The sequence below is a fragment of the Aythya marila genome, assembly GCF_965140915.1.
Source record: "Aythya marila genome assembly, chromosome: Z".
In the NCBI taxonomy this organism is placed as follows: Eukaryota; Metazoa; Chordata; class Aves; order Anseriformes; family Anatidae; genus Aythya; species Aythya marila.
The window spans coordinates 73,059,920-73,074,441 of NC_139080.1; the positions used below are offsets into that span (position 1 = coordinate 73,059,920).

General features: G+C 42.8%; 1 protein-coding gene across 1 annotated transcript in view; it reads left to right on the forward strand.

Annotated features, from left to right (window-relative positions):
• Positions 1-1,398: 1,398 nt before the first annotated feature.
• TEK (TEK receptor tyrosine kinase) overlaps positions 1,399-14,522 on the forward strand; it is a 43,289-nt gene continuing 30,165 nt past the window's right edge. The window contains exons 1-2 of the mRNA XM_082783028.1: positions 1,399-1,716; positions 13,788-14,099. Coding sequence (XP_082639154.1) covers positions 1,665-1,716; positions 13,788-14,099 — 364 coding nt within the window. The 5' untranslated portion in view covers positions 1,399-1,664. The remainder of the gene's footprint in view (positions 1,717-13,787; positions 14,100-14,522) is intronic.

Below are 14,522 nucleotides of genomic sequence, written 5' to 3' on the forward strand. Positions count from 1 at the left end.
CAGAATAACAGTGGAGAAGCATAGTCTTTACTAATGTTGGTTAACCCCCCACCTCTTAGCAAATCAGAAGCCAATGAAGAAAAACTGAGGAAAGGCGAAGTTATAAGTAGATGGGAACTATGGTAATACTACTCAGTGTCTGGCAATATACTAAGTGTTCTGATAATGGAGGGACCTATACCACTAGATTTATATAGGATAACATGCAACTGAAGTGTGAATAATCACTTCCTCTTCATGTCTCAGAGAGGAAGAAAATGTTCTCAAAAATCAAATATGGACAAAACACATGTATGTGTGTCAGAGGAACCAGACCAGGGAAATACTTTATATTTTGCCTCCTTAAAGCCTTAAATTGAATTTTAGTAGTGCATTGACCTCACTCTATGTTTTTCCAAATAGATTTTCAATATAAGTTCCTACCTGGTTTGGTTTCTGTTTTATTTTGGGGGCACGTTGTAAGGAGCAGTTCTGGGTTAATGTACTGAATCATTGTAGGTGATACCCTTCTGACCACAAGGCACTAGATCTTGGGTGTGAAGGACTTCCTCTGTGAAATCTGCACCAGCTGAAGTGGAAAAGGTCTTCCAAAGGAAATTAAACTGAAGTAGGATGAATCCGCACCCCCTTTCTAAAACGATGCTGAACATTTGCTTTTCCATACTTGTGTAAAAGTCATTCTGGGTGTTAGCATCTTGGCAGAACTACAGGACTTTCAAATGGTGCATTGTCATGGGTTATATTTAGTCAACTGGTAAATATGATTGCCCTTTATTTGCAATTACACTAATTTATATGAGTGCTGCCTCTGCATTTATTTCATTAATTTTACTATTTTTTTTTTTTGTGGTTTTCTTTGTATTTTTTCCTTCTTGTTTTGAGACCCCCGAGTGATGTGGCATTTTGATTCCACTGAAGTCATAAAAACTCTAGTTAGGATTTATTATCGTAACAAGTTTTCAATCTGCTTCCAATTGTCAGAAGTAAAGAAAAATTGTTTCCAGTAAAGCACACCAAGTAATGGGGTAGTTGGCTGGATGGTGACTGGAGTTGGTCTGTGCTGGATTCAACTGGTTGCTTCGTCAGGGTTTATTTCATAATTTTATTGCTGGGTGCTGAGACGCTTTGCAGACAGCAGCTTCCACACAGGTCGAAAAGTAACTGGAAAGATGAGAGGGGCCTGAGAATCCAGCAAATCTGCGCTGAGGGAAGGGGGTGACACTTTCCACCTACAGTACCTCAGAGGAGGAGGCTCTGCTCATAGTCTCCTGCCGGCTGGAGGATGCCACCGCTGTTCCTGTTTTGCTGACGGTGGCCAGCAGCCATCCTCTGCTCCCCCAGCAGCTCTCGATAACCGTTTTGATGTATTGCTGGATGGACGGGGCTCGCGCTGCCCTGCAGCCCTGCTGATATAAAAATGCCTTTAAGATCCTGCCTTTCCCATCCTAATCTACAAAGGAAACAGGAAAAAGGAACTTAAACTCCCTGTACTCAGACAGCAATGAGACTGTTCCAGCCTGCTCCGCTGCGCCGGTTTCTTGCCCGTGACTTGTAAACACGCTGCGGCGTAGCATGCTGGAGGAGAGTCGCTGGTAAACTCCTGCCCCAGGAAAAGGATACTCCATGAGTGGCTGCAAGAACTGCATGGATATATCCTGGAAAGCATGGACCCTTTAGCACATCTGGTTCTCTATGGATTCAGCCTGATGATTTCAGGTAAGCTTTTGCTTTACTGTCTGTAGTCGACCTGTCATGCTGTTCTCACTTCCAACGCACAGGCAAAACACAAGTCCCTGCTCCTCATTCTAGGAGTTATCTTAATTGATTTAACTACTTGTGTTTGCTTCAGTGAGACCACTTACCCTGGTGAAGCTCTCTCACAGCAAGTGAGGGGAGGACAGAGTGCAAGCTACCAGGGAGCATGCTGCTATGGCCAGAAGCTGCTGCTACTTCTTTCTATGTGCTGAGCATGCACACAGCAACAGGTTTTCTCTGCTGTCTGAAGGTATTAACTTTTTCCTAAAGCTCATTACATTGAAATTATCAGTGCCATTCCCCCACATTATCTGCTCTAGACACAGACTAAATGTTGACTCCTTCTGTGCCTCACTTTGTGAACTGGCAATGCCACAGGAAGTGTTGACGTTTCCAGGTATTCCCGTACCAGATTTTAGACAAGTATTATTCCAGTACAAGCTTCTAGACTGGATTCTGCAGCTGGAATCCGCATGAAAGTCAGTGGACAAAAAGGGCGGAAGAATGCACATTGTATAGGGCCAATTAATAACACTTCAAGCACAGCTGAAGAATGGTTCAGTATTATCAGCAAATGAGATTACTTTAGCAAGTCAGCAGTTAGTCATTAGAGACATCTGCAGAAGGGTGCAGAGCAGAAATATACTAATGCAAATCTGGTTTATAGCATTCAGAACAGGCAAGTGGGAGATCATTGCTGAAGCTATCACAAGCATAGTCCTGAGGAAGACTTGCTCTTTTCCCATGGGACTCTCGGTTGCTCAGCATTTAAGTATTGCTATCACCTCTCATTTTTTGATTTTCTGTACAGTTTCTTCAGCTTCTTTTCACACACCATGCATAATCTGCTAAACAGAAATACATCTCAGACAGTAACCTCAGACTCACTCCAAAACATGTCACCGAGACACACATAGGTTCTTCCAGTCCATCTCTCAGCAGAAATACAAGATGCTGTAAAACAGCAGATTGTGTTGCAGTGAAAACCAGAAAGAAGCATGAGGAGGCAGAAGTCCTCCTTGCAGGGTAACTCACTTTACAGTTTCTAGACCTTCATGATTAGCAGCGCATTAATAGCTAAGTGAACTAATGAGCTTGAGATGTTTCTGATTTTTTATTTATTTTGGCACCTAGAAAAAGCAAGAGATTAACATGGGAAAGAAAAAAAAAAAAAAAAGTGTGTTTACAATCTGTTGAATGTGTGTTTGTAAGTATTCTTATCTAGCCAGAGCTGTAATAGGCTGTACATTGTTTACCAGTTCCTCTTCTGTGGCTTAAGTTTCATGACTGCTTAGCTGCACGCTATGTGGCCCTCAGCTCACCTCCAGCTCATCACTTTAAGGCAATTTCTGGTGCTCTAAGCATTATGGACGGAGAAGGAGAGACAGACCGATTGCCCCAGCTCTTTCTCCTCACCCCTCCTATTGCTCTACATGGTGGCACACACCACGAAGCCACGGAGGGCAGGCAGTGCCCATGAAGCTGCAGGCATGGCAGAAACAAGCAGCCGGCTGCGTGGATGCGCAGCGCGGGTGGACAGTGCCGGCAGCGGGGTGCTGATGGGCTGCCCGTCACAACCCTTTCCACAGGAGCTGGCCGGTTAGGTGTGTATCGCAGTCACACCCATCTCAATAGATCTGTCAGCTTTCCCGCTTTTGTTTGGGAATGATATCATGTTTCCTGGGGCGAGCGGTAGAAGACAATGCGAGCCCGCTTTCCTCCAGATACCGCAGGCGGAGCTCAGGAAAGTGGCGCTGACATTGCCCCACAGCAGGGGCTCTGCTCCCACTGCCACTTCACCTTCTCCTTGCTGCCCGTGGGTTGCTGCGGGGCAGGCTCCAAGCCCACCCCACCCTCTTCCACCGTCAGCATGCCCCCAGCTACAAGAAATGACCTTTGATTTAACTCTTTTTTTTTGATAACAGTACTCCATTCGCAGCCAGAGCTCAAGGTTTGGTGTTTGGTACCCCAATACACCCCCTGTCATGGTGCCCAGAGAGCCACTGCTTGCCACAGCTAGCCTCCAGCTAAACTGACAAGGGGCTGAATTTAATTCCAGAGGGATTCTTGAAACTAAACTGTGCATCACCACCTGTGTGTCTTTCGGTTGGTTCTGCTCCAGGCAACGCTTTGTAGAATCAAAGTGATCCTGGAGCATGCCCTGCAGTGGGGATTTGAGCCCCAGGGCCACACTGTGGTACAGCCCCTGCTGAGCACGGACCAGAAGAGTGCTCCAGACTCACCTACTCCAAAACAAGTAGCCCAGTGTCACAACTTGCCCCTTGCAAGAGAAAAGCTTCCTCAAATGGTCTGGAATTCTGCTTGCAGCTTCTCACAGGGGGATAATTCTCAGAAATTATGGTGTGTGAGCCTTGTGTAGGCAAATCAGCCACCCTGAGAAAGAGATTTGTGGAAATTGGTGACAATTAAACCCAGTTTCAAGCACTTCTTGTTGAGTGCTTCTGGCAGGAAACAAACACATTGTCAGACGTCTCCATTCTCAAAGATGGAAACTTTGGTGCTATAGCTCTGCACTACCAGTAACGTCAGATCCAGTGGGTTTCTAAAATCACTAGATTTCTTATTTTGCTGGGTAATTTTGCTTCTGGATCCATATATTGTAAAAGACTCAAAAGGTTACATTAGCCTTTAAAGAAAGGGTAACAGTGGAACTAACAGTGTAGTGCAATTCAGTGCTATATCCCATGATGGGGTCAGTAGGTGTTATCATGAAAAACATACTTACAACTATAAATATTATTATTACATGACTCCTTTACATATTCAGAAAGTGAAGCAGCTTTTAATATACATTAAAAAATGCACACAAGCACAATTATGATGCTGTATGCTCTTCAAAATGACAAAGAAGTTGCATTTTCTAGTTACAGACTGGAAAGTTCTAACAATTCTGTCTCAAGATGTGTTTTTTCTTTATGAACCTTAACTTAACCTATAGAAAACCAACACTTTCTCTGGTGCACTTTCTGATACACTTTCTCACACACATGCCCGTGGCAGTGTGCATGACTATCATTCTTCCCATAAATAGAGACTAGGACTGCATGAGCATCTTCAGATCAGCTGTCATCTGACTGCAGTGGCACCTGAACTTTGACCACAGTCTCTCTTGTGGCTGCGATGCTGTTTTTTTGAGCCTCTTGAAAACTCTAGCAGCAGACACAAACCATGCCTGAGGTTTCAATCTCAAGTATTTTGAAACTATTTAGACTGACACAGAACATTTCGGACACCTACAAGTCAGACATCTTCAAGGCCAGGTCGTAGGAGGCTTTGGGCAACCTGGTCTAGTGGGAGGTGTCCCTGCCCATGGCAGGAGGTTGTAACTGGATGGCCTTTGAGGTCCCTTCCAACCCAAACCATTATGTGACCCCATGACTCTACAATCAAACAACTACTAATGCAAATTGCAGGAAAAAAAAAAAAAAAATCTAAAAAGGGCTCTTGCTCCTGAAGCATATTTGATTTGTGAGATCCAGCAGTTGCATCTGCTGGCCACATTTATATAATTGTCCTGTTGTCTTTTTCATGAGCCTCAAATTTAGATAGAATTTAGATTGTTGCTGAGATATAGCCTTCACTGAACCCAGAATTGAAGGCCTGCCTCAGGAATCACTGGTTGAACCTTGGTGACCTGCTGACTCCTGGTACCTCCACACAGGTGACTACAAATGGATATATCTACATTTTGGGATGAAGGAGAGTTGTTCTTTCTGAGCTACACTGCTGACTATATGCTTGCAAAGAAAAAGATTACAGCTGTGACCTAACTCACTGCCCCGACTCTGCAGCTAGGAGCCAAAACCAACAGCTTCAGCCTGTGCAGGCAGCAGCTCTGTGCACCTACCCTACATGGAATTACAAAAGTGGCCCAGATGTCTTCAGTTTTCTTTATAGCTTTATAGATTGCTTTTGGTGTGTGCCTGGTTCATCCCCAGCGAGAGGCAGGGTAGCTCTCAGCAAGCATCTGTGCCCAAAGGCCATTCCAGCAGCTGGGAACAGTCAGGGGTGTAGAGGCATTGCATCAGACCCAAAGGAATCAAATCTAAAAGGGAGAAATGAAATCATGCTACATTCACAAGTGTTAACATATGCTGTTGGTTTAGATACAGATTATGCACATACATATTTGATTGTCTGGATATTTAGTCATGATTAAGTTGGTTGGATGGATTACTTTTTTGCTGAAATTTCACTTTAAGGGGGAAAAATATGAAGCTGAAACATTTTACAGAGATTGTCTGATCCGCACATATATTTAATCTGGAAGGCTTTAGGTGCAAAAGAGGGAGCATACAAGGCAGAGAGACTGACTGGAGCTAAGCAGCAGGCTTTAGGACGGGAGATGTGGTGCTGATCCTTCGTGTGGGAGGATCCACCTGTGTGGGAGACCTACTCTGTATCAGTCAGGTAGACTTCAGCCTGCTTGGCCCAGTCCTGTCACTTAAACAGAGATTTCCACAGCAGTCATTCTGGCGTGGAGGGTGTTGTGTGGGCACAGAACAAATACATCAAAAATGGATGCTTCTACCAGCTCTCTGGGATAGACATACAGGTCCAGTGTCAGCTCCCACCGTGACCAGTTCTGGGTTGTCTATTCCAGAAGACCTGCTTCTGGAAGTCCTTCATGTCTTATTTGTGTAAGATGTATGTGGGACCTGAGGGATGAAAACAAAATGTGATTAAAGAAGCTGCAGTGGAGGACTGTTCTCTGAAGACATTATCTACCCTAAGCTACTAGGAAGATCATATATAGGATGCTGTTCCACTGCAAGTTCAGTGGAGACTCACTGAATGAGCCAATGAACCAAACCGTGTCTGAAATATAGGCTTTCCTGTGGAGAGTTTAAGACTGTTTTTTTTAGGGTGCAGATTTGGTAACTCCTGCAGCTCCCTCATGAGGGGAGCGGAGGGGCAGGCGCTGAGCTCTGCTCTCTGGGGACAGTGACAGGATCCGAGGGAACAGCATGGAGCCGGGACAGGGGAGGGTCAGGCTGGGGGTTAGGGAAAGGGTCTGCACTCAGAGGGTGGTTGGGCACTGGGACAGGCTCCCCAGCAAAGTGGTCATGCCATCAAACCTGATGGAGTTCAAGAAGTATTTGGACAATGCTCTCAGACATAGGGTCTGGTTTTGGGGTTGTCCAATGTGGAGCCAGGAGTGGTACTCAATGATCCTTGTGGGTCCCTTCCAGTTCAGGGTATTCTACAATGCTCTACAATGTTCTATGTTTCTGACACCCAATCTAAGAACAAGTACTAAGAACATCGGTAAAGGGTCATATCAAAATGAAGTAACAAATCCAATGAAAATCCGTTTTCTAATTCATCACTAGAAAATGCAGGCACTTTCATAACTCAGGGATACTGGGTCATTGTTAAGTTCTGAAGGGATTTTTGAAAGACAGGTTCACAAATCTGACATTTCACTGTTCAGGGGTGATGTACTTAAACTTTCTGTTTCAAGGTCAGTTTTTTGCTTGTCTGATATTCATCTATTTTTTGCACTGTGTCACCTTGTCTAATGTGGTGGCTTGGTTAATCTCCCTTTTGCAGTCTAACAAGTTTCTCAAGACAATGCAGTTCCATCTGCACTTCTGACAGGGAGGATAATTTTATCTCGTATTATTTGCTGGTTGTTCATCCTACACCTGCCACTGCTCAGGGACAGTCAAAAAGTGTACTCAGAAACAGCAAAAACCTTACTCAGAAAAGTCAGTAAGCAGCAACATGAGGACACACTACTAGGCAGGCAAGAACATAACAGCTTATGGCCAACCAGCAGCCAAAGCCCACAGTACCTTACACATGCTATCTGTTCTGATACATCCTATGAAGGCAATATTATTGCGTATGTTATTTTGTACACTTCATCTTAGCACATGCACCCAAAAAACATGCCTACATGGTATACAGACCAACTTCATAAAGCAACTGACAAGGACCATCCTTGATATGGACATACTTACTCTTGCCTGCAAGTACTTCCCTGATGATAGTACCCATATTTGGCTGGCTGCAAACCCCACTGGATTTAGCCTGTTCTGCCCAAGCTGTCCCACATTCTTCATCCTTTTTCAGTATTACCTAGCATGTTGTCAGCTGCTTGCTCAAGCAATTTCTGCTGACATTTTGTTTTCTGCTTTACTTGCAGAAGACAAAACCATGCACAAGGAGAAGTCATGAGAAAGCTTTTTTCTTCTTTCTTTATTTTGGATTACTCCACACAGAAGTCTTTAGGCACCCTCAATTGGGAAACAGGAAACAAATAGCACCAGTATTTCTTTTCTAGCCTTTTCATCTTAAAAAAATTGCTTTGGTAAGTTGTGAAACTACTGGAATGTAGAGAAAACAGTTTTGCTTTCTTCTGAAAGTAGACACATTTCCTTCAGCTGCTCCAGATGTATCCAAGGGCCCTTAAGAAAGTATTAGCCCTAGGAGATTTGGCAGACTATGACTTTTGTCACATTTGTGCTCAGGTTTTCCCACTTCTACTAAGTAGCAAAAGGATGTTCTGTCACTAATTTTTGCCTCTTTTTAGTTTCACAATGCCTTTCCTCCCAAAACAATGCCCTGTTTCTAAGGGTAAGACACATTGGTTGAGCTACAAGCTGTCCCACAGCTGCCTAGTAGCATCCATGAGATACACAAAGTATGAGCCTCTTCTTGGACACCTGGTACAAAAGAAATTATTTCATTGGCAAACCTATTTGCTCTTTTATGAGCTGTTTTTCAGGAACATTTCTGCATTTTATTTTATGTTTTTATCCTGCTGCTGCTGCTATGTGCTGGAGTGCCTTAATCTGTTTGGAGTAACAATAATCTCTGCAGTGTCTTCCTGTTGAGGTCTGAGTTCTCAGAGGAGAATTTGACTCATTGTTAGAAGTCACCCAAACTGCTGTTGTCTTTGCATGCCAGGCGAAGCTTCCAGGACACCAAGAGAAAAATGAGTTACATAAAATCACATAAAATGAATATGTGATTTCAAAGGCTCCCCAAATCACTTACTTTTTTGGAGAATGAACAAAAAAATAATCAAGATTTATATAAGAAATATTGAGCGCACACCAAATAATAATAATAATAATAATAGCCAATTTCTGGTGCAATGTATATTCTATTCTCCACATGAAAAATATTCCTAAACAGCTAATTTTTGGGGCCAGTTTCTGACTAATTTTAATATTAAGTAAGGAATACTCATTTATTCTTTCTTAGGAGTAACGGAGCAGGTCTCTATTTTGTTAACTTCTTCATATTTCAGCTGCATTATTTCAATCTTCTAAATTGATGAATTTGTTAATAAATAGATTTCAATGTAATTTATTCAGTAGTTCACTAAGAGTTAATCAAATACTATATTTTTTTTCAGCAATATTGCTTGTATTTTTGATATTTGTTTTCCTAAATAGCTTACTTATATTATTCTAGTTTGTTGGGTGGTTTTATGCAGTAAAATAGAATCAAGGAGTGCACAGCTGAACAGATAAGTAAAAAACAAGATACAAGGAGAAATCTGAGGTACGGGCGATTTAGCAAGTTAGGTTTGCTCTAAATCAAAACCACATACTTTCAACTGCTTGGTGTTGTGGTTTGTTTGTTGTTGGTTTTTTTTTTTAGGAAACATGAAAGAGAGCGGGGTTGGTGGCTTGACAGTCTGTGATACACATTTTCACCAGTTTCAAAGTAATTATTCAGCCCTGCGGTTAGTATTAGAACAGAAATATGAAACTGATTGCTTTGCTCTCAACATAACACCAAACATACACTAAGCACAGATTCTAGTATAGTACCTCTATGATTTATACTCACATTTTCAAGTAGTAGCTGATAGAAATAATTTGCGTTCCAAGCAATAACAGTAATAAAAACAAGTAAGCAGTTCAAACTTTTCAAACTTCTTTCCTCTCACTATACCTGATGAAAAAAGAGCTGGAATTTACTGGGTAAAAACCTTTCTGCTTTCTCCTCACCTCCTCTCTTAATTAATTAATTGATGTTTCCAACCACCTCCTACAACAGCTCTTCTTTTTTCTTTATTATGCTCCAGATGCAAAGGGAAGGACTTCCATCTTATAGTCAAGTAATTAATAACAAAGCTCTACAAATGGAAATATCATTAAAATGAATATCATGAAAATGAAAACATCATTAGATCTTCAGTAGCTGTAGAGCTGTGAATTATTTTTTTCCTCCCACTACTACTCTACTAACATTTACTCAGAACTTTGCATTCACAATTAGCTCTGCAAATTTGGACCGATGGTTAAATATGTGTTTGGGGGGCAGTGCATTATGGTCATTGTTCACCTTGATGAAGCTGATTGCTGTGGCTGACTGCTGTGGTGGAGGTGCATTAGCCACTGCACAGTACTGACAGTTTTTCAGTTAAGAGGGAACTTTTCAAAGGCCTCGTGTTAGGCAGAAATTGTAATGAGTATTTCCATGATTTCCCAGGAACCAGACAAATGTTAAGTATAAATCAAGAAATATTTGAGCAGTTTTCTGCACTTTTCTATTCTCACAGCACTTGCTCTATGTGTTCATCTATGGCATTAAATTATCTCTTCTTGAGATTGCGTCATTGTTTTGTTCCCAAACTAGTGTCTAGCACCAGTTCTGGTCTAGGGAAGTGATGTTTCAAATTTTATTAGAGAATGTCTTACTCTTTGAGCAGACCTGCGTCTGGGATATGTTCCAGGGAATTTCCCAGAGGTGTTTGATCAACCTTCTGTCAAGTTTTGCTGGTGCAACAAAGCACTGAAAACACGTTGATTGTGTGCCTGTTCAAATGGCATTTTGATGAAAATTTTGATGAGGGAATGAGAATGCATAGAGGTTGCAGAAAAAGCATGATACACACTTATTCTGTTCCCCTCTGTTCCCCAGAGGACTATGTACCGGAGAAGCTGTGAAAGACCATGGAAAAAGTCTTGCTGGTGCTGCCCCAGTCAGTACAGCCCAGTCTTAATTTATAAGAGAGAGCACAGTCTTGTAGTTAAGGCAGGGGCAAAGGTCTCCCTGCATATGTTTTGCCACTTGGGTTTCAGTGGGTGCACTATTATTAAAACTTACTGCTCTGGAGGATGCCATTTTCTCTGTGCCAGGAAAGCACAAAACCCTGTGCAACAGTGAACATGTGTCATAAGTATCAGGCAATTAATCCTCTCTGCATGGCATCTCCCATTTTCAACACCAGCTTCTGTGAGTGTTCTCTCTTCTCTAGATGTATTTGCACACACAGCAAATTGCCTTCCTGATAGGTCAGTCCTTTAAGGACCAGGGCAGGAGTCAAAGGACTTTTTCAAGGAAACATGGAGTATTGTCACTGATACAGGGACAGGCTGTTTCCTGTCTGTATTTGTTGTACTTTTCTCAGAGAGCCAAATCCTGTTGTCCTTATTTGGTCCTTGCATGCTCAAAGTATTCACTAATACCAAGAGCAGGATTTGTCTACTTTTTGCAGCCCTAGGTAATGAAAATTACTTCTCAGCAAGGATGGTTGGGTCCTTGCTGAGATGCATTACCAGGAAGACATGCTCTAGGAAACCCTATGCACAAAGCATATGTAGATTTTACACTTTTCTGTTGTTCTTTTTGTTGTTGTTTTTTGTTTGTTTGGTTTTGTTTCTGTTTTTCCGTAACCTGAGCACAGGAACTCCTGGGGGAGTCAAAGATAGCCTTCCTGTCACCTCAGAGGCCTTAGGCTGACTTCAAAAAGCCAGTCCTGCTAGACTCTTGAGTTGAACCAGTGAAATGCTTTCAAGTAAATACGCTGCGAAATCTTTCCAACTGTGAAATCTTAGCTGCCAAATCATGTCTGGGGAATGATTCAGTACTTAAGCATAAATATTACTCCATATTAGACACAGAAAGGTCTTTAAATGCTGCTCCGTAAAGACATGAGACTCCATCTGTGTTACATCAGCATCACACAGGTGTTTGAGTTGCTCCGCAGGGTTTAATATGCCAAAGAACACCTATATGTAGACAATCCACTAACACTGCTCATCTAACTGTGACTAGATTTGGATTCCTCCAGAATAATCACAAGTAAAAATGAGTGATAGGCCTGAGCTAAGGTTGTTCTACACCTTGACTTACACAATTTGTATCGCTCCAAAGAAACAGAAAACTGTGCAGCAAATGCACCGAATCTGATAATGCCTTGCTCTATCTTGCATAGGGACCCAAGGCAACACAAAAGCTAGTCCTCAAATTTCACTTACAACTCAGATTTCTCTTACTACTTCTCAGCATGTTAAAAGGCTGAGATACAGGGCAAGAAAAAGTGTTATTGTCACCTTTCACTTTGTGTTGGAAGTGAAGGAACAGAGAAATGCCGGGAGCAGAGAAATGGAACCAGAGCCCTGCATGCACAGCAGCTCCTGAGGGACTCCAGAAATGTGGGTCCATCAACCTGTATATTGTGCCCTGTGGATGCTAGGCAGAAACATCAATTTAATTAAATTTCCAATTTAACCTGCAGCACCCTTCCTGATCTCAACTCAGATCACTGTAGCAAGTCACACAGTCTGGATCCAGATTTGATTCTGAGATCCATGGAAGTCTGCCAAAATTGGGACCTTGCAATTTATGATTTTAAGCATATCTCCACCTGGCATGTGAGACCATGGGACAGATCCCTGCTAACATAAAGCTCTCTGCCTTCAGTATTGGTGAGTTTTGAACCACATCTGCCTACAGCTGGTGTGTCAGACCCACAGTTAAGAGCACAAATGCTCCTCAGATAAGAAACATACTTAGACAAATAACCTAGAAATGAATGCACAAGTCTGGCTTCACTTGCATCACACAGCTCTTTAGCTTCACTCCAAGGATTTACTTTTGTGATGTGCAGCAGGATGAACTGACTCTGCTGACCCCTACCTTTATGCAGTGTTTACTGTAACGGCATGCTGCATCCTTTCCAGGAGGTTTCATTTCTCCATTGTGTAACCGCGAGTTATCTGGGCTGGCACAGCGTGGGGTGGTGGCTGTCGCAGGGCTGGGTGTGGTGAGTGTCAGCGCGCTGTCGAGATACTTTGGTCCCCAGAGTGGCTGCTGGCACGACAAGCAGAGAAGGACCTCCTCCCTTGGCCCCGAGCTGGAGGGACACACGCAAAGGCTGCAGTAAGCACTGAGACCTTTTGGCCTCCCTTATCTAAGACTATACCCGTTCCTTCCAACGAAAGAAACCTTTGGAAGCCGAATGGCACTAAAATGTTGAGTCTCTCTGTATAAATACAAAGCATGCTTGTATCCAAAGCAGGAAAATAGATGTGATAAATAAAAGAAATCAATTATTCTTCCTGTTTCAGCTGGAAAAAATGTTACCGTTTCCCTTCTCCTTACCCTGGATTTCAAAGGTGAAGGGACACACCTATTATTTGCAAAGCGTTGATTATAGGAGACTTTTACTCCCCTGCTGCCATCCACATTCGAACAACTAAGTCTGGCAGCAAAAAATTTTTTTTTCAAAATATTTGAAAAAGTATTCCAAGTGTTCAAAATACTACTAATTCCTAAGGCTGAAAGACACATCCTCCTAATACGAATTCATACGTATTAAACCCATGTAGAGGACATAGCAGAAACTCTGTTAAGCTGACGACCTGATGATAACCAGTCCTCTCACTGGTAAAGCACCACACTTGAGGCAGTTGAGTACATGTCCAGCTAATCAAGAAGCCATCTGCTTCTGCAGCCCAAGATTTTCCCTAGGCTTCTGAAACAGCTTTAGGAAGTACTTACACAAGCCTGGCAGGTTTATTTCTTCTTCTGAGAAGAACAAAGCTTATCTGTTCTTGACATGTTAAGTAAATCCTAAACTCTTACTAGCTGTAACAGAACAATTAATCGGCAGTCTTTTTATTTTGCCATAAATCTGTGTAGGACTCAACCAGAGGAAGCCTGCATGCTGGATGAAACAGTTTCTCTGATGATTTGATTAGCTGTGAACTCAAAATCTGCAGTAAATTTTCTTCACTTGCTGTTTGCTTTTTTTTTCTTAGGTAAAGTGGAAGCAGCACTGGACCTCATACTGATCAACTCATTCCCTCTGGTGGGCAACTCAGAGACATCACTCATCTGTATTACTTCCAAGTGGCGCTCCCGTGAGTCCATCACAATTGACCGAGACCATGAGGATGTGACAAACCAGCACCGAGAGCCGCTGGAAGTGAGTGAAGACTCAAAGAGAGCCACAGCCAAAACGGTGGTGTGGAAAAGGGAACAGGCCAGCGAGACTATTGGAGCATACTACTGTGAAGGCAAGCTCAAGGATGAGGTGACGAGGATACACACCATGAAGATGCCGCTGGGAGGTACTGCACGGGGATCAGAGCTGAGTTTTGCATGTCACTGCGTGCACACCAGCAGTTGTCCATGGTTAACACAAGTGGGCATGAAAGTGGCTCCAGAGCTGGCAAGACTGCCTGGAGTCAACAAAAATAGACTGGGCTCAAGTCCATGTTTTTCTTCTGAAGTGCAGAGACAACTGGTTGATACTAGCTGCTAGTCATTTCCTCGTGGAAGTTAGTCAGACATCTATAGGTGCTCTGCCTGCATCTGGCTACTGCCAGGAACACGCAGTCAGGTGATAAAGGCTCACTGATGCCACAAAATAATGCACATGAAAACCCCTTCCCTGAAATTTTCACACTCTAGACCCTTGATTTCTAAACACAGTTACACTTCAAATCTTGACAGGTCTGGGATGTAGACAGACATACATTGCTGTCCTTTTC